We start from the raw sequence: 21,273 nt of genomic DNA, 5'->3' as shown, positions 1-21,273 counted from the left end.
AGAAAAATAACTTTTCTCTGGTCTATAAGTTTTGCTCAATCACACTACGTCAACCGGCGGTGTAGGTGCAAGATGTGTTATAAGTTAATTGCGCTCGGTGTCGTTTTAATTTAGAGGGATAATAATCGTTAATGCATGACACAAAGCTTTGCTTTTGTAGCTTTACCAAAATATATCGATTCGGTGTAAAAAACTTTGGGGATATTTTAGCCGCTGGGCGGAGTAATGTTGCTGATGAAAAAACTGAAGGTTGTCTGAAACAAAAATATGGAAAGAAAAAATTTCATAATCCAACTCTGCACAGGAAAACCCGTCAAAATCGTTTTGGTTTTCTTATCAAACTGCGGAAAAAGTGGGCGCGAAAGAGCTAAGTTGGTCTTGGATTATTGGGAAGAAACTTAATTATGTGCCCCTCACTCTCTTACGTAAAAAATAGGCTACGTCAACTACATTAGGTAGACTAATTCTAATGTTATTAGAAGTAGCCTAGGCTAGTAGGTGAAGGATGTCTTGCATTATGGTTAACACGAAGGAAATCCACAGCTTCGTCAAAAAGAAATCATTGAAATTGTTTTATCATCAAAAAGGTTTGTATAGTGTTAATTGAAAATGTGATCCTATAGCTATCATTTGTAGCAAAAAGTTTACACAAAGTTATCGACTTGGTGTAAAAGCCTTTGGGTATATTTAACCGCTGGGTGGAGTAATGTTGCTGATGAAAAAATTGAAGGTTGTCTGGAACAAAAACATGGAAAGAAAAAATTTTTATGTTTTTGGAAGTTGTGTCGGGTATCCAACTCTGCACAGGAAAACCCGGCGAAACCGTTTTGGTTTTTCGATGAAACTGGGGGAAAAATGGGCGCGAAAGAGCTAAGGTCTTGGATTAAGGAGAAAAAACTTAATTATGTGCCCCTGACACCCTTGCATAAAACATAGGCTACGTCAACTACATTAGGTTGACTAATTCTGATGTTATTAAGAAAGGTGTCTTGCATTATGGTTAACACGAAGGAAATTCACAGCTTCGTCAAAAAGAAATCATTGACATTGTTGTATCATCAAAAAGGTTTGTATAGTGTTAATTGAAAATGTGATCCTATAGCTTTCATGCAATCAGTTGGGAATACTCTTTCCTTGCTTGGTGGTCAAACACAAGATGTGGGTTTTAAAACAAGAAATATTATCACTGAAGTAAAAAATAGCCTTACATAAAAATCACCCGAGCATGACAAAATTGATCAACTTCTTTGCAAGTCAACACTTTGGAGGAAAAAACTTTTTTCTTGCCAACATCTTTTTACTTTGAATTGGCTGAGTGGTGTTCTCCGATTTTGTTGTAGGTCCCTTACCAATAGCGTACTTAGCTAACAACTTACATCAACACAAAGATTATGAAACAACAAAAATAATATGAACAATAGGAATATGTAACGAAGAAATGCAAAACAATGATATCAATATGCATGCCAGGCTTCCGAAGTGATTATCTTCAAATGTTATTTTAGTCAATTAAGACAATTATACTGTAGCATTAAGTTGTCACGAAGATTTTCCGCGAACACACTGTTCCAAATTGCTTTTTCTTCAACCAATGCAGTACTGCAAGTCTGCAGCCTAACTCTCTAACGTTTTTCAAGAATAGAGTGCAGCAAGAAAGCAATGGACACTTGTTTCGCCCATGAGGCTAGGCTCATCAGTACTGCACCACTACTTCGTGTCTTATTTTGGAACTGTAATGACGTCATTATTGATTTACATCATGATTTACAACAAATGGCAAACGTCGATCAATTCTGTCACCTAGCGGTCAAACTTTTGACCCAAAATACGATCCAGAATAGGGATCGCGACTTTTACAATATGCAACTTCACAGAGGTGCGTTCAGCCCACATGGGTCACGTCTCAGGGTAGCCCTGCCATCCAAACTTGTAGCAGTCGTTTAATTGCAATTTGTTTTTGTGAAAAACGATTATGGAATTGTAATAATAACACAAAAGTACGTGTGTGAAGAAGGAAGCGTTCTTCCCGACTATCAGCACAAGGCTGAGCACTCACTAGTACAGCGAGCAGTTGCGATTCGCTAACCATGACGGTGTAGCCTCCACGCAGCCATTTAGATCAACTATGTATAAAAGTACGTTTGTCAACGTCATAAATCACTTGGCCACGATTGTTTGTGTTCCCTATTGGAGTGTTGGATTCCAATTCTGATTTTAAAATCCTTTGGATCACTAGCATCTCCCCGATGTTGGCTTCTCGCTCGCTTCTGAAGATCCATTGTTTGTGAATTTCTTCGTCATAATAGGAGAGTCGATGGTGCAGCTAAAAAAAAGATAATTTGGACTGTCGTGAGGGTCCAAAATGTTGTCAAAAGTAGGCTAAAACAGGTTACAATCCGTTAGCTCAGTGATTACGTTTCGCTTGTTATATCAGCTCGGCTCTCGGGGTGTGTGCTTGAGCAACGCATTTTAGGACTACGTTTTAGGAAACATCACTCCGCCAATCTCGGTGACCGGGCCTGCTTCAGTGATTTAAAGCCTCTACAAGTATGCAAAACTGCCAGGATTAACAAATCAGAATTAAGATTAACGTATTTTATTAGGATTAACTGATTAACTGCCAGGATTAACGTATTTCTCAGTCGGAAGATAAAGATTTAAACTTACTAACCTACCTGACAGTATGTTCCGTATGGTCCACGTATGTATGAGACTGGGGATTACTTCTGCTCGAATGGTTGTCAGTGTTACCGTGACCAAAAGTTTTCGGAGTCTTAATGAAGAAAAGTAAAATGTTATCGGCTACATCATAATATTGTGCAGAAATGGAGTGTGGTAAAAGTTTTAGCCAGCTGCAGTTGGCTTATATGGCAACATTAAAAAATGTATCACGATGTGTAAAATGACATTAGTTTAGAAATTGTGCAAAAACGCCCATGGACATGGCCGTTGACAGGGTCTCTCGGGCCCGGTACCAATTTATTTTCGGGCTCTCTTCATCGACAATGTTATGAAGATAAAGAAAGTTGTGTAAAAACTTTTATTGATGTCGTTTAAGCATGGCCATTTACCAAATCTTGCGCAATCTTAAAATTTCTTGAACCACAAACCTATCTCTATCTAGTAGTTGCTGTTTTGAACTTTTATTTGTCACATGGCGCTAGCGTATTACTTCCCGATTCCATTGATATTTCACTGGTCATTCTAGGCTCAGAAGAAGAGAATTTACAGCAAAGTTAGTGCAGACAGTCAGAAAGTTTTCAATTTGATTTGGGAAAGGTGTTTGGACCTAGGTCAAACATTTGCTGATTGCTGCAATTTTTTGTGCAGAAATAGGGATAGCAATCTTCTTACCTGTGCTATTTCAGTTTTTAAGTTTGAATAAATATTAGCCTGTTTATTTTGAAATTCGTGTTTCGGGTAATATTCGTGGTTAGGGAAATCACTACACTAGAGGTTAGGAAATCACAATAGATTAGATTCTTATTTTACTGTTTGGTGGCTATTTTACCATCAGAAAGCTGAAGTGAGGCCGGTACTTTACCATCTGACGGCTGAAATGGTTGTTTTAATCTCTGATGGCAATTCCTTTAGATCTGATTATATTAAGATCTTGATAATGTTTGAAGTCGCGGGAATTTTTAAAATCCGGGTCTTTTAAATATTCCGGGTCCGGGTCCAAAAGTACCACTTAGACTCCCCTGTCAACGCCCCTGCCCATGGACAATGCGTGGTAATACAATTTTATGTTTTATTTGGGTTTTTAGATCTTTGTACCGGTACCCATTTTTGTAGTACCATATTTATGGAAAATTTAAAAAATTTTAATTCACTGTGCTGTGCAGAAAATATAGTACACAGTTTTCACAGTCTTATCCTTATTTTTCCATGGTATTTCGCACTTAGCCTATTTAGGTACAATACATCGTAAAATGAAAGCCTGCAAGCAATTTCTGCCTAAGAAACCTGTTCTTCGTACAAAAAGTTGTCAATTCTGTTTGGTGCACTGCAGTAAAGTTAGACTTCTAAAAAACTAACAAAAAACAAAGTAAAAAATTGGTGGAAGCTTTATTGAACAAAGCAAAGTCGTCGCTTGCTCCTCGTGTCAAAATAATAGTAAAAGGCAAGTTAGTGTTGCTATTCAAAAAGTAGAATTTTCTTGCAATGCTTAGTATTATCTTCGTGGTGAGAACATCTGACTGATCCCCAACCTCGGATTGACACCCATCGAGAGTTCGCAGCTGTGCCTAAGAAGGATGTTTAAACTTTTTAGTTTTTAAAATTTTAAAAATGCCGTAGTTTGAGGAGTTGCTTAAAGGAAGAATGTTTTATTTTGGCGCAATTTTTTTTTGCAGACCATGACTAGAATTAGAAATTAAACACAAATAAACTATAAATTCTGAAACCAAATTTCTTGCTCCTCAATTCTTAAGCTATATTTTCTCGAGATTACCATAATGAAAGTAGCCTATGACTTATTTCAAAATTGATAAACCTGTTTAAAATAAACTTATTTTTATTTTTTGAAATAAGTTTTGTTATTAGCAGGTTACCGTAAGTTTATTTAATCTTTTAAGTTTATTTTATCTACTAAACTTGTGCTTTAATTAAAACAAATTTTTAAAATGACGCTGGCTACTGTAGGTTGATAGAGACAACATGCTCTCAAGTTGTGTGGGCGCTGGTTCGGCTCTCGGGGTGTACGCTTGAGCAACGCATTTCAGGATTGCTTTCCTTCAGCGGCACCTAGTGAATGGAATAATTCCCAGGCAACAACATTTCAACAAACGGAAATTTTACTCTGTCAATCTCGGTAACCGGCCCTGCGTCAAGAGCCTCCACAAGTATGGAAAACTACCAGGAATAATCTATCAAGGCTTTGTAAGTCCGAGAATAAATATTCAAAACCAAACCTAACCATTTTGCAGAATTTTAAGAAGAAAAATTGAGATTAGGGTTTAAACGTTTCTTTTAGTTCCAAGATTGAAACTTTCCAGATCCCTAAAATTTCTGATGCACAAGAAACTTGTCAATTTCGTTTTCTTTTAAGCATCAGTAGGATATTTACTTCGAGTAATTTAAAGTTTACACCTCAGTATGAATAACCTTGTGAAAGAGCCAAGGCCATCTGGTCGAGAGGAGATGGGCTATAAATTTATTAACTTAATAACGCTGTATAATATAAAGATACTTTCAAAGTCTTCAAAAACAAAAACAAATTGTTTCCACTCAATTGTTTGCTTTTAGTTTTGTTTCAAAGTAGGTTTCTCACCGAGAAAAGTTTATAGCCTACAGTAAAACTTTGTTTTTGTTTCCCCCTCCAATGGAAAAATGGTTTCGGACAAGAACAGACCAATTTAATTTGCAAAAGTATTTTTTTATGGTTCTCTTTTTTCGATGTGCAAGCAATAGCAAAACAAAGGAGCCTACATGCATCCAATGCAATACCAAGACACACACGGGCTCTCAAGGGGTCCGCAAACCCCAGGTTGGGAACCAGTGCTCTACAAGAATGAGAAACTGCCAGAATTAAGCTATCAAAGAAAGTTTTTCTCCGAGGATAAAGGTTCCCATAATATAAGATATGTAAAAATTGTACACTAGTAGGGTTAGTTATAACCATTTAGAATCAGAATCAGTGATTCAAAAGCCTTTGTGGGTTAGAAAGCTTCGCAAAGCCTTCGAAGATGCTCTGCTGTTTTGCCACCTGTCTTCACCGAAGCTAGTGGTGGAACAAATATAATCAGCTAAAGTTTCGATATTTGGTTTCATTAGCAAGAAAGAACTAAACTTGCAAGCTTGTACAAACAATTACCAGTACCATGCCATGCAAAACATAAAACAGAAAAAGGGTAATTCTTACCACACAAGAGCACAAAAACTTAGCTTTCATTAGTAGCCTAATAGCAAACATATTGCACTTTGACAATTATGCCGTTGCAGCTTTTGCCGTAGCGTTGTAGCATGAATAGCAAAAACATCGAAAATGGTCGTAACTTTAGCAATGAAAAGCATAAGCGGGAAGCAAAAAAATAGTATGCTTGACGAAAACGAAAAAATGAAGAGAGATTAACATAAAAGTGGCTTTTTATTCTCTCGTTTTCGTAAACCATACTATTTTTTTTAGGCTATTACGGCCTATGCTATTCATTGTTAAACTTACAACCATGTTCGATGTTTTACCGCATGAATTAGTAGGCTATAGTGTTATGCTAGTGGGGCGAGTCCGATAGCCGATGCAGTAGGCTACTGGAGTAGCCTATAGCAGCCAATTCTTGAAACACTCGACTGCCAAGTATGCCATAACACAAGCACTTTTAAGCACAGAAGTGCAAAAATATACAGTCTCTCATGCAAAGTTGATACATATACAAGCAAAACATCAAATATAGTTACTATTCACTAAAAACCTTTACAGCTTGTTTTACCCTAAAAAGGAGATCATCAGAAGGTCCTTATTCAAATAGAATAATTCTATTTGAATAAGGACCTTCTGATGATCTCCTTTTTAGGGTAAAACAAGCTGTAAAGGTTTTTAGTGAATAGTGACTATATTTGATGTAATTTGCTCTGCATGGCATTGAGCACCTTTTGTTGTAGGCTATGATTTAATAGCATTTATTGTTTATACAAGCAATACGTATCAATTAATACAAGCAGTTTAAATGAAGAGATTTAGACAAAAATGTTTCCAGCCTTTGACATCAACCACTCATAAAAAGCAAGCTTCGTCAAACGCCAAGTCTCATCTACTGAAGAAGACACAAACGGATGATGATGATGACGATAATTTTCATACATTTTATGTTACATTTTTCATCTTGTTTTGTCGGGTATATTTTGATTTGGAAGAGTACGTCTACGGTTGGCCTAAATGTTGTTTCTTTTACATGTTTTGTTGTCGAAACTGTAACATCCTTCGATCACTATACGCTATGTACCTATTGAGAGTAGCTTACAAGCAGCGCTTAATTTACCAACGCAACTTATAACTTCCAGAATGGTGGCAAGTTCCTGGTCTTGTGCTGCTTTTTTGTTCACTCTGTTTGGTTCCTTCTACTGTAGATGGCACACTTTCGAAGATGTCCTGGTAGAAGTTTGTTCCTCTGCGTCGTACTTTGCAAACCACCGAAAGGGCCAAACATCAGTTGCAGATATGAGAGCAAAAATGAGTGATTTTTATTTGGAGCCGAATGAACTTGGCTGAAGTGGGTCGAGACAGGTCCAGTTGTTTGTTTTTCTCTTGATCGCGGTATGGTTGCGAATAATAGTGGTGCTACGTCGGTAGAAGCAGCGTTTTCTAAACATTGATGAAGACAGTTGCTTCTGGAAATAAAGACACTAGATTTCATGATCTCGTGAGTAAGTAACCAACTACAGCGCCTTTACAGTTTCATGTAAGCAGTAAAATATCTGCAAGAGCTTTTTGATTTAAACAAAAAATCAGTTGCGCTGTACAATAGCGAAGTCATGTGGGTCATATAATGTATGTCCCGACTTCAGTCGGTTGTTGAAAACACCGCTCATCTCTACCAAGTAGCCTACGTAATAAATTGGGTGGGCATAACTGCTGCAGGAAAGGCGGCCGAGAAAAAGGAACTGGCCACCCTACTCTCCTTAGTGCCGAAGGCTTAATAAAATAAGAACCTTATCTTCTCATACCCGAGCATGTTACCACCTTTACCTTTTACGATGTATCAAATAAAAACAAGTTACTTCAAGCGATAGAAAATGTTTGTTTCAAACTATTTTGTACAATGGACAGTGCAGATTGCGTATGAAAAGTATGTAAAAGGTTAAATGATTTTGTCGTAGGCATTATCTTCATATGAAATTTGTTGTAATTTGAAGATCTCTAATATCCGCCAGTTTTTTCATTTATGTTTTCAGTTGGAAACAGCTGGTTTCATGCAAGATATTAACAATTAACAGGCAACACAGAGCAATAACCAAACATCAGTTTATATGCAATGCATACCATCTTCCTAACCGCATAACCAGTTCTTCGTTATATCAATATAAAAATAAGGTGATTTAGGGAATGTTAAACAAGACTTTTAAAAATGTATCATATATGATACAAAATGAGTGAAAGGGTTAAGACGTGATTTCACTAATTACAGGGTAGTTATGTTTGGTGACTCGCCATTTCAGAATGTCTTTTTATTTTATGCGTGGGACCAAACTAAAATTTGTAAACTACTCGTTGATGCTTGTGAGCGAACAGCATGCATTATGATGCAACATGAAGCAAACTTGATGCCGCCATTGTTAGTTACCTTTCGATGACCTCCTTTACTGTTACATTTACCTGTTTTATGCAACAAATAACTTTTCGCAAATCACCGCATAAATTTCCACTGAAGCACATGTATATCCATGGATTGGTGCAAGAGTTGAGGCCAGCCAACAATTGGATGTAAAGTCCAGATGGTACTTCTAAATATTTAAAGAAATTGTAGCCTACGTAGGCTATTACCGCATAAGCCAGCGGTGCACAAAGTGCGGCCCCTGTCTGGGATGACGTTGAAACAACGTAAAAAAAAGGTTGACTTGCTGTCTGGGTAGAATATACAATATTAAAGCTTAGCCTCAATTTTAAGGAAAAAATGAGTGAAAATCTTAAAGCGGCCGCGAAGACTCGCCAAATGTGGCATGAGCTAAAACTAAACTTTAGGCACCCCTGGGTTAAGTAAGTTAGCTCAGTGAAGCGCCCGACTCAAGGTTAAGCGGCGTTGATTCGGCTCTCTAGGTGTGCGCTTGAGCAACTCATTTCAGGACTACTCTCTATTCAGCGATACCAAGTGGATGGAATGATTTCTCGTCAACAACACTTTAACAACTATCCAAAACTTCACTCTGCCAAGCCTGCGACAAAAGCATTTACAGGTATGCGAAACTACCAGGAATAACCTGTCAAAGGCTTTGTCAGTACAAAAATAAAGATTCAAAACCAACCAAGTCCCCAGGATCATGCTGTTAACAAATTACTATGCTGACGATCGATACTAATGAGTAGATAAACTATCACGTCATACATTGCTAACATTATCAATAGGCTACCACGCCATTCCTTGCACTGCGTATGCTACTGTGCAATGTGCATTTCATGCAATCTTAGTAAATTTAGCATTAGCATCCCATCAGTGTTTCATGTAAGGTTTCTATTAATAACACTAAGGGCATTCATCGTCGGCTGCATTGCAAAGTGGTGAGAGCCTTGAAACGACGTTCGAAAGGGTGCCGGTTCGACACCGCTCAAGAGCATGTGGCTGTGTCTTTGGTAAGACACTTAAAGTCATGCTTGAAGGTGGTCACAAAGATTGGCTTCCTTACTTTACCCTCCACTTATTCTAAATCTTCATTCACCGGGTGTAAGCCTGGATAAGACAAACAAAAACTAAGGGAAGTTTGGTGCGCACTTTGATTCATTATTCAATATTTCAATATGCTATATGCTATTTTCAATATATATAGGCTATATGCAATATTCAATATGCTTTCAGCAACTTACTCTCTGGGGTAACCAAGTCCCATGGCTCCAAAATTTCGATTGTGAAGTAGGGCGCCCAACATATAATATACGAGAAAACAATCACCAGCATCATTTTGATTGTTTTGATTTTTGCTCTTGATACAATTGCCGAACTGCTTGCTCGGGGAGCAAAATCTAGTGGAAGAAATTCAAGTAAAAAGATTAATTCTAAATGTTCCAAAGGTAGGCTGCCATTTGCACAACAATCTAATCTTTTAGTTTAGTACCATTTATCAAGAATCTTAGCATAATTTATTAAGCCATATAAAAACACTTTAAGAAAAAGAAAAGATCTGAAAACTGATTTATAGTCGAAAACGATGCAGAAGACTTCTCACACTCAGTATGTTTACTATGTGTATATTGTTTTACTGTAGTTTCAGGATTGATATAATTTTTTTACCTCTATTTTTTGTTTAATTTGACATATTAGCTGCGCTTCATTTAAGCTTCAATTTAAGCTCTTAGAAGTAAAAGACAATAGACTGCAAGCACATTTGCATACTTGGACTACATAAAGACTCAAGCAAATGCTTGCAATTAAGCAAATGGTCAGATAGAGATGGCTATAAAAATATTAAATATGTCATTTCAAAAAATCTGAAAATAATTTCAAATCTCTGCATGCCTACGAGAAAGGATAACATCACTTGCCTTTCCACATAGCTAATTTTTTTAAAGGCATTCTAAATGAAATTTTCAAATGGGAATTAAGCATTAAAATGCGTAAACTGAACATTCAAGAATACATTTCAAAAAAAATTACCGAAAATAATTTGTTTTCAATGGCACTGGCAAGGCCCAAAGTTCAATGTTTTATTTATTTTTCATTTTTTCAAAGTGATCAAAAACTGGAAACACTGCTCGAGAATACGTCACTATCGACAGCAATAACAAAAGCCACGTTACCACATCTGATGTTTTAGCATCGGATCTGATGTTTTGAGCAAACTGTCTGATGTTTTGATGTTGAAATCTGATGTTTTGATGTACAGACATACATAGCCTACAGTTAAATCGCCCTCAGTAACAACTATTGCTCGATCAGCTGATTGCTAGTCTATAGTGACGTAGACTGTACAGTCGCACGCTTCGCTGCTCACGCCCATTCCCGTTTTGAAAGCTCTGACAAAAGTACTCGCGGAATTCTGATCAGACCGCAATGGGGCAAAATTTTATTGAAAATTGTTTTATGGTAGAATGTTAAACACAAAGAACGTGTACAATTGCCAAGTCAGGTTTTTCCTTTAGTATCCCTTTAAGTAGCTTATTCAATCTTGCAGTACTGCAGTAGGCCAGTTAGAACAAAATTATTATGCAAAAATTGACATAAAAAATCCAACAACAGATCAACATGTGCTTCCATTTTCAAAGAGAAGTAAAAAGTGTGCCACAACAAAATTCTGATCTAACAAATATAACTTAAAATTTTTGATGCTTTATCTTAGATTAGTTGCTTCAGGTATTTAAATTCATGTTATTGGCTATTTGGAATAGTGATTTTCAACCATTTTTAAACACGAAATACGGTACTTCATGCATTAAATGGATCTTGCAGAACACCAAGCAAATTTTAAATGATGCATTGTAATAAAACGAACAACACAATTTATTCATTGTTAGTTTTTCTTTGTGCGATATCTTGACTTGTTTGGATGAGCACAAAATTTATATTAGGTGAAGAATTACAGAAAGGAAAACCTGATGTTATTGTGATTTTGATTTTCGATCGGTGTTCCATGCAACACCAGTCAAACTGATAATTTTTTAGCGGAACACTCAACGATTTTTCACGGAATACTGGTGCTTCGTGGAACACCTATTCAAACTCATTGATTTAAAAGCTATAAACTTTTCCGTAAACTAATAACTAGACAATAATAATAATACTAACAATATAACTAACATATAACTAATAATAACAGCTCTAAACAAGACATATTAATCTTTTCTTTGGTTTTTCAAATTATAATTATTACTATTAATTTAGAATAAGTATTGTTTTAGTATTAACGATTGTTATAAGCTTACCATTCTTCGTACGGTGGCCTTTAGTATTGGTAAGAGCTATCTTTTCCCCTGTTGGTGAGGTTTGACCTTTCGCAGCTTTATTTTTGCTCTTTGCGTTTTTCATGATTGTAAAGGCAATCATTCCATAGAAATACGTCAGAAAACAGGCTGGGATGACCTAGAATGGAATAATATACTGTACAGTAGGTTATGGCAAAAACTTAACGGTAGCCTATAAACCACAACAAAATCATTTCGGTGAGATGGCGCAGCGGATAAGGCGTTAGCTTTTCAATAATGTAAACTTGGTACAATTCCTGATCTAAGCTTCTTTCTTTGTCGTATCCAGGCTTACACCTGGTAGTTGCAGATTTAGATTAAAAGGACGGAAAGGCAAGGAAGCCAATCTTCATGTCCACCTTCAGTCCTTCAGGCATGCCTTTAAGTGTCCTGCCAAAGACACAGCCACATGGTCATGAGCGGTGTCGAATCGGCGCCCTTTCGATTGCCTTTCCGGTGCTCTCACCACTCAGCTATGCAGCCGACATTATTAATTAGGCTGATTATTAAAAACACCGCTCACCTCTATCCAGGGTGTAATAAATAAAGTGAGCATACTTGCTGAAGGAAAGACGAGCGAGGGAAGAAACTGACAACCTTGCTCTCATTAGTGACGAAAGTTTAGTAGCCTAAAATGGGAATCTTGTTTTTTCATCCCCCGACGCTTGAAATCAATGATAAAGCCAACTTTACCTTATGGTATAAGGCCTAGCCTGGGCGGTGGATAATATCGTTCGTCTTAATCTATTTCATGCAAGTTCGTAGCCGGATATGCAAAAATAATACAATCACTCGCTTGATGGCAGTTCCGATAGACAAAGATTTAACCTCTCATGCACAAACATGGCAATACCACTACACAGTGAATGACTTACCACAATAATCATAAAATATGCCATCGTGTAGACCTTAAAAAAGGTTTTGTTGTCCTGTAGAAAAGGCGCAGGTTTACAGGCAAGTCCTTGTTTCTGGAAGACATACACCTAAAAATAAAGTTTTCGTTTGTGCAAATTTTAAGTTGAACATTTTTCTTGTGCCGTTGTTCATTTCAATTGAAAAACAGAGTTTTGTCTTTCATTTTATTCTCCGGTTAATTGTATGTCAGTCTTTATACATTTGAATTGATAAATCTCTTTAGTTTGAACTACTGGAGCCAAGGTTTTTTTTTCTATTACCATTTTAAGGTGGTAAAGCTTCCTGGACTACAATCAAAAGTTACACTAGAAAGCAGTCAATTTTATGGTTTTGTCATGCAAGATGCGAGGACTTTCTTCTTGATGAAGTGATAAAACTTCTTTGCTTTCCTGATGCGATTACGCAGAAAACGGCGTTGAGAGATTAATTTGGCCCGTGACTAATAGCCTTTACGGACACCAAAAACAAGAGATATATGCTGCAACTTCTTCAACTTCTTAAGGTCCATGGAATGTTTTTGCGCCCCAAAAACCTTCCCGGAATATTTTATGGACTGTACAGTACACAGGCACACGATTGGAATGTCCTCTCCGCTCCGATAGCTCAGTTGGTTATAGCGCGTGACTTCATGGACGAAGAAGCTTCAAGATCACGCGGCGCTGGTTCGACTCTTGGGGTGTGCGCTTGAGTAACGCATTCTAAGGACTGCTCTCCACTCAGCGGCATCTAATGAATGGAATACGTAGTTCTTGAATGGAATAATGAATGAAATAATTCCCAAGCAACAACACTTCAACAACCAGAAAGCTTCACTTTGCCAATCTCGGTAACCGGCTCTGCGTCAAAAGCCTCTACAAGTATGCGAAACTACCAGGAATAACCTATCAAGGCTTTGTCAGTTCGAGAATAAAGATTCAAAACTAAACCAATGTCGCAAGAAAAATTCAAATTACCAGTAGCGTTAACAAGGGGTGGGGGTAAGTTTAGACTTGGTTTCGGGATGATTTCAGGGGCCAGCAACCTTTCAATGGGGTCTGGGCACTTAAAGAAACTACCTCGTATTATTTGGGTATAGTACGTATTTTTTGGAGGAGTCTTGATTTGGGGCCCGGAGATTGTATCGGTACCGGCCCAAATTTTCCTCTCAACGGTCCTAAAAATCATTGTGGTTTATGGTGTGCATTTTCCTTTTGTTGGAGTTTGGAATAGCTACCGTGAAGTAGATAGGTCGCTTCAGACGTTTGATCAAGTCTAGCTTCATGAATTAACATTTTATTACGTCATAGAAAAAAAATAAAGCCAAACTTGTCCACCCCGATAGCTCAGTCGGTTAGCGCGTCACTTCTGGAACGAAGAAGCTTCAAGATCAAGCGGCGCTGGTTCGACTCTCGGGGTGTGCGCTTGAGCAACGCTCTCCATTCAGCATCTAATAGATGGAATAAGTCCCCGACAACAACACTTCAAAGATCGGAAACTTTACTCTGTCAATCTCAGTGACCAGGCCTGCGTCAGTGATTCAAATCCTCTACAAGTAGGTTATGCAAAACTGTCAGGAATAAGCTTTGCAAGAAGTTTTTCCAGTCGAGGATAAAGATTCAATCAATCAATTAAACTTTATGTCCACCTTGAAGCATTTGTTTCAAGTTATAATGAAACATTACATTTTTGTCTACGAGCAAAACCAACATTTAAGTGCTCTTCCAGCACATTGACCATGGATGTGACTTTCTTACGGGTCGGCAATGCAGCCAGAGTGAATTACTACACAATGTCTAACTGTCAATGAATTAACCTGAGTTTTAGTCGACAGCTTTATAAACGAAGTTATTCAAGTAGACAAGTTTAAAAGGAAGACCCTTTCTTACCATATATAATCGCGCATTTTGTTACCTGAGGAAAAGAACACAAAAAAGCGACACCCCAAGCTACGGCTACAGTGATGTGAACTCTCTTTTTTGAAGTCTTGAATGACAGCATTGGGTAAAGGATAGCCCTGTGGCGGTCGAGTGCGGCGGCTAGTAAGATAAATGTGCTTCCTAGCATTCCCATCACTTGCATAAACTTGTACATCCTAAAATATATTTTGTGATTTAAATTAAGGAAAAAATCATAGGCTACTATATAAAAAGGTAACAAAACTCACACGTTGAAATAGCAAAAGGTGCGTTTAATTGATTATATTTTTAGGAAAATTAATTTGCAATGTTGTAACAAAGATATGAAAACTATAAAAGTTTCTTCGATCAACATCCAGCTCTGGTTGTGGTTCAGCGTTTAATTTGAAAACAAGAGAAAAAAGATTTTTTTAAAAGACTTAACTATGGTTGTTAAATTTTTAGATTTTTGCTAAAATTGTTGTTAAATTGTTAATTTTTTTTTATTTGAAAAAAGATACAAGAATAAAATCAAAAAATTCCTGCCTTGAAGTTAGAGAAATTAAGCGTAAATGAGAAACTAAAAATTCACAATTAAAAACCTACTTGCATGTACCATCACCAGCATGGAATCCGCATACAACTCGAATGACAAGTTGAGGAAAAACAAGAAATAATGCGACGATAATGTCGGCTAAGGCAAGATGGAAGATGAACAAAGACATCCGAGACTGTTTTTGTCTGCGAGTCCACAAAACCAACAGAATGCAAACATTTCCAAACTGAACAGAAAAACATAGATTTGAAAGACAATAAATGCTATTAATACTACAAAAAGTGCTCAAAGACAAGCAAAGCCAAGCAGAGCGAATCACATCAAAATTAGTCACTAGTTCACTAAAAACCTTAGCAGTCTGTTTCACCTCAATAGGATCATCAGAAGGAACTTATTCAAATAGAATCTATTTATATAATAGAATCTCTTTATATAAATAAATCATTAATAAATTATTAAATTATATATTATAAATAAATCAAATATAGTTATTACTATCTAAAGTTTAGAAACCCTTGACAGCCTGTTTCACCTAAAAGGAGGATCATCAGAAGGTCCTTATTCAAAAAAAGACCTTTCGCTCTGCTTTACTTTTTGCTTGGCATTGAGCACTTTTTGTAGTATTAATAGTTTTCATTGTTTAGATATAGAAATATATATTTTATTTGAATAAGTTCCTTCCGATGATTCTAGGCTGTTAAGGTTTTTAATGAACTATAGCAACTAATTTTGATATAGATTTAAACTTTAGCTTTATAGCAAACTTTTTTTATTACTTCAGGTCACCATTTGTCCTTAATTCTTGTCATAATTCTTTCTAGTTCTTACACGTAGCCTAGAGAGACTTTCGAAATTCTTGAACACAAACGTCTTCGCCAATTTCAAAATAAACATACACCACAACTTGCAACAGGTACTTTACAATTGGCAATAACTTCCACTGTTCCACTTTTACAATCTGTTCAATATCGGCTGGAACTCCACAATCTTCTTCAAGCTACTTTTCATTACAACTTCTAATCCCCATAACGGGCTACACAACAAAACGCAACTCTCAACACAACTCTAATTATAACTGTAGCCTAATCAAATCATGCGCAGGTTTGCTTAGACCAGAAGCTTCCAGAGACTAGGGTAATATTGCATCACAAGAACTCACTCTTCTAGTCAACAAGTCAAAGAAGCTTCCATACTGTCACATTTGTTTGTTTGTTTGTTTATCTTTATCCTGCATTGCGGGAAAGCGGACTTGAGCGCTATGCATCGGTGTACGCCTTCCGACATACACCTGACCCACGCTGCAGCCGACGGCAATGTCAGTTTCCTGTTGTCTACTCTACTTATGACTTAAAGTTGGTACTACCCATTACTCGAAATCGATCACTGGGTAAAGGCAATTATCGTTAAGTTTCTTGCCCAGAGAAACAACAGCAAGTGCGGGTGGCTGGAGTCGAACATGCAGGCTCTCGACTGCGAGCCCAACGCGCTAACCACTCGGCCATGGCTGCCGACAATAGACATAAACTTCTAAAACACACATAGACATAAACTTCTAAAAATTTATTTAACAATAAAAGATTACGTAACTAAAGGTTACTATTGGTCAGTCAGTAATCATCGAAATACTACAACAGAATTACACAATAAAATTGTTCACCTATTCTAGAACAAAAATGTAGCCTGCCGTGAGACTACGCAAGTACGCATGTTGATTGTGACAATTCTTTGTATCTGAAACCTATTGCGCCAGCTAACCACCACAAATTTTATGAAAAACTTCCACGATACGGTGTATGAGGTTCAGCAGTGATGTACGCGCATACAAAAAATATTGACGCCGTCAGCGTAAACGCAAACGTTCGAAAAACCATACGCCGTATGCGTCAACGTAACTTCTAAAAAAAGTTGGCGACGTCAGCGTCAGCGCATACACTAGCGTAAACTCATTTTGTTTGGTAGGTGCCAAACATTCACACGGTATAAACCACTCGAAACAAACAAGTTTTGTTTTAAATTTCCACGAAGAAACACAAGCATCTGAAAGTGTTCATCTGACATTTTGCTGTGTTTTGGTTCCAATATGTCTTTGCCTATTGAAAACATTCTTTCAACTGCAGCGCTGGAAGGTATTAGCGTGTTGTAGCGAAAAAAATATATTAAAGAGTATGCGTTGACGCTATGCGCTAAAAAACCGCGAAAACTTTACGGCGTAGCCTCAAGCGCAAACTATCCAAAAAAATGTGGCCGCAAGCGTTAGCGTAAACAAAATGTCTACGCCGCAAGTATGCGGCGTATAACCTACGTACATCTCTGAGGTTCAACAATGAGTTTCAAGTTTCAATCAACACAGTTCTGATTACTAATATACTTCGGTAGATGTTCATTGTGATGGGTTTTTTGCTTTGAACATTAAGTTTGTTTTAACAAAAAAACACCGCGAGTAATGTCGGTCTGGAATTGCATGCGGGAAGTGATTTGCTGATGTCTCTGGATTTATTAATATTCAATTGAACACTGAAAATATGTCCTTGTAATGTTTGTAATGTATTGTATTGAGTTTAAATTTAACCGTTGTTATTGCGTTCATAAACGTAGTTGCACTGATGAGAATTTAATATTCGAAAACGCGTTCTGCAACACTGTTTTTTGCACTCTGCAATGCTTGATGCGGTAGGCACTTTAACATGCAGATATCCAATCCACCACGAACCAATCAGATGTTACGTTGTCTGTCCAATTGTGACCATTCCAGCATTCAGACAGAGACTTGATTATTACTTTGAACTTTGTTCGGTAATTACAGAAGAAAAAAGAGCTATAGCAGTAGTGAGAATCAAACCCACGTCAATGAAATGACTAGTCTACCACCGCCCTAACCTTCTGCGCCAAGCCAACCGACGGCAAAGCGATGACTTAATTTAGCTAGAATTTGCGTTTTTCCTTTGTTCTTTCTAAACGCAACCTTGGTGACGTCACGAACGGCGTAGCTTATGATTGGTTCGTGCTGGATTGGATATCTGCATGTTAAAGTGCCTACCGCTTGATGCAGATTTATCTGTAGATTTCCATCACGCATTAAAGCGGTGATCTGATAATGAAATTTTCTACGGTTCGAGAAAAAGTTTTTTCTGCCTATAAAACGTTGAATGGTAGTTTAATTAATTATTTCTGAAAGTTCCTTGGTTTCATATTATCTGGACAGTTCTGATCGTTTCTTGTTGTATTCCTCACTAAAAATTTGGGGGCATAGTTGTTTTGTTGTTTTGTTTTTTGTTTGTTTGTTTATTGGCCGCTGCGAAAAAAATATGTACAATAAATCAAAACACAATGTACAGTAAAACTGTTGAAAAGTTTACAATAAAAAAAAAACGAGTAAAAAAATGATGGTTGCATCACAGCAGCGGGAGGCTGCGAAGTGACCGTTCAAGGTCTTCAAGTCAAGCAGCCACCCTTAACTCATCAATGATAATTATAATTGAAAAATTGAGACAAAGACATAATAGTACATAAATAACGGTGAAGCTGTCCAAGATGATAAGAAATCAAAAAACTGATTAGTAGGTTAATTTAGCATTTGTTTAATATGAGTCAATAATTTTCTTTTTGTACATTCTTTTAAAAGTTGTGAATGAGGATTTGCGAATTTCATCTGATATATTGTTCCAAATTTTTGCGCCAGAGTATTTTATTGAGCGTTGTAGTTTTGTGGTTGTGTATCGATAATAATAGTAATCTAGGTTGGTCGAGTTTCGAGTAGAAAAGTTGTGAATTTGGTTACATTTTTTAAAGTAGTTTTGAAAAGTGTCGGGTAATAAATTAAAACTAAACTGATACATAAACTTAGCAATTTCAAAGTTGTACAGATCTTTTAACTTTAGGATATTTAGTTGTTTATAAAAGGGTGTGACATGGTCAGCCCATTTGCCTTTCACAACAGCTTTGACTGCCTTATTTTGCAAAACACCAAGCTTTCCAATATGTGTTTTGTATGACGACCCCCAAATTGTCAGTCCGTATATGAGGTAAGGATGCACAAGAGAATAGTAAAGCTGAAGCATAGCTTTGGTAGGTAAACAATGTTTTAATTTAGAGAGTATGCCAATAGATTTGGAGAGTTTAGAAGATATAGCATCAATATGAGGAAGAAAAGATAGATTTTTATCAATTAAGATACCAAGGTATTTAGCAGTGTGAACATCTTTTAGTTGGGTATTGCCGTAAAATACTTCAACATTAGTTGATTTTTGGTTGGTCTTGGGTGCAATTATTAAAAAGTTAGACTTAGAAGCATTTATCGTAAGTGAATTGGCTGTGATCCAACGTTTGATTCCTTTCAGTTCAAGATTAATTAAATTTTGAAGACTTAATAAATTATCGGCTTTAAGAACAAGACAAGTGTCATCAGCAAATAATCTAGGAACAGAAGAAACACAGTTAGATATATCATTTATATAAAGTATAAAGAGAAGCGGTCCTAATATGGACCCTTGAGGGACACCAAATTTTATTTCTTTTAATGAAGAATTTTCTTGACCAATAGACACGAATTGTTTACGATTTTTCAAGTAGGAAGTAAGTAAGGCATTGGCAACTCCTCGAATTCCATAATGATCAAGTTTATGCAAAAGTTTTTCATGATGAACTGTGTCAAAGGCTTTTTTAAGATCTAGTAAAACAAGTCCAGTCAGTTCATTGTTCTGCATTTGCTCGTATGAGGAGGTAATAATGTCTAAAGCAGCATGACTTGTTGAATGGTTGGCACGAAAGCCATACTGAGTAGGCGTTAAGATCGAATGCTTATTTATAAACGACGTCAAACGTTTGAACATTAACTTTTCCAGAATCTTTGAAAAGCATGAGAGTAGAGAAATTGATCTATAATTATTTGTTTCGAGTTTGCTTCCAGATTTATAAATTGGAATGACTTTAGTAATTTTGAGAACATCTGGAAATATGCCATTCGAAAATGCGTGGTCGAAAAGGATGGATAGAGGCAAGGCTATGATAGTCGAAGAGATTCGAAGGAAATAAGGCGAGATACCATCACTCCCTGCTGATTTATTTAACTTTAGCTGATGTATTTCTTCTATTATTTCGTACACGTCTGGTGGTTCAAGGAAAATAGAAGAGGAAACACGGTTGCTTAAAAAGTCTTTAAAATTATTTGTTTTATCAGTTTCGACTTGTTCTGCGAGGTGGCTTCCGATATTGGCAAAAAAGGAATTAAAACTCTCAGCTATTATTTTTGGATCGCTTTCCAGTTTATCATCAACGCGAACACAATCAACATTTTGGGTTGTTTTCTTTGTATTGGGCAAAAGAGAATTTATAATACTCCAGATTTTTTTTGGTTCATTACTATTAATGTTCAGTTGGTTTTGAAAGTACTGCTTTTTTGCTATACTTTTAATCTTTGTTAATTTATTTGAGTATTTTTTGTAAATGTATTTTCCTGTTTCGCCTCCTGTTAGAAAGTGAGTTTTGTACATTTTTTGTTTGTTTCGTATGGAAACAAGCAATCCTCGAGTCAGCCAGGGTTTACTTTTTAATTTAGTTTGTCTACGAGAGAGTTGTTTAAGTGGAGCATGTTTATCAATTACGCTAGTGATTATTTTCACAAAGCGAGCAAACTTCAAGTTTAAATTATCAGATGTCAATTCAGACAATACTGGTAGTAATTCAGACATATGATTACTAAGGTCATTACAATATAGCTCAGGGTTAAAGTGCCGTTTGTCTCTGACAAAGTAGGCATTTGAACGAGAGCAGTTCTTTAAACCAGAAATAATACAGAATATAGGATAATGGTCCGAGAGGTCACTAGTGATTATACCAGGCAGGATAGCGTTTGAAGTGTCATTTGTTAAAATGTTATCAATAGTTGATGAAGAGGTATCAGTCACTCTGGTTGATTCAACTATCAGAGGGTACACTCCATTGCTTTCTAGCATGTTTAAATATTCGGTCACACCAGGGAGATTGCAATTAGTGATGTTTATATTAAAGTCCCCAAGAAGATAGTACTTTTCATTCTTTTCGTTCAGAGTGGTTAGGGAATTATTTAGATCTTGAACAAAAGAAGATAAATTAGTTCCTGGGTGTCTATAGAGTGCACCAACTATTAGTTTAGATTGAGTGGTCAAGTTTTTGATACTAATCCATAAGTTTTCACAGTAATCGGAATCGACTTTACAATGATTTAAGACAGAAAAAGAATAACGGTTGGAAACATATATCATGACCCCACCAGCAGAGGTTAGCGAGTTTTCATATACAAAGTCGTAGCCAGGAATAGCAATGTTTACCAGTGGTGCTGTTTTAAT

The 21,273-nt window shown here is 36.7% G+C and overlaps 1 protein-coding gene across 1 annotated transcript; it reads right to left on the bottom strand.

Annotated features, from left to right (window-relative positions):
- Positions 1-1,413: 1,413 nt before the first annotated feature.
- LOC145764417 (oxytocin receptor-like) lies at positions 1,414-19,653 on the bottom strand. The gene is made up of 9 exons (XM_082576032.1): positions 19,177-19,653; positions 15,001-15,176; positions 14,411-14,591; positions 12,481-12,588; positions 11,567-11,723; positions 9,515-9,670; positions 8,312-8,439; positions 2,676-2,773; positions 1,414-2,323 (listed from the first exon to the last, which is right to left on the bottom strand). The coding sequence occupies exons 1-9, from the start codon at positions 19,651-19,653 to the stop codon at positions 2,233-2,235; spliced, it is 1,572 nt and encodes a 523-aa protein (XP_082432158.1). The 3' UTR covers positions 1,414-2,232.
- Positions 19,654-21,273: the final 1,620 nt, after the last annotated feature.

Source organism: Aplidium turbinatum, chromosome 2 (genome assembly GCF_918807975.1).
Source record: "Aplidium turbinatum chromosome 2, kaAplTurb1.1, whole genome shotgun sequence".
NCBI classification, from domain to species: domain Eukaryota; kingdom Metazoa; phylum Chordata; class Ascidiacea; order Aplousobranchia; family Polyclinidae; genus Aplidium; species Aplidium turbinatum.
This window is presented reverse-complemented; position numbering and strand designations above follow the sequence as displayed.

Bases quoted from the DNA above. Each gene is read 5' to 3' on its own strand.
- LOC145764417 (XM_082576032.1), bottom strand. From the start codon at position 19,653: ATGCAGAACAATGAACTGACTGGACTTGTTTTACTAGATCTTAAAAAA. The intron at 14,592-15,000 runs GTAGGTTTTTAA...AATATATTTTAG, and splicing joins GCTGGTGATGGTACATGCAA to GATGTACAAGTTTATGCAAG. The intron at 12,589-14,410 runs GTAACAAAATGC...CTTTATTTTTAG, and splicing joins TTTTGTGTTCTTTTCCTCAG to GTGTATGTCTTCCAGAAACA.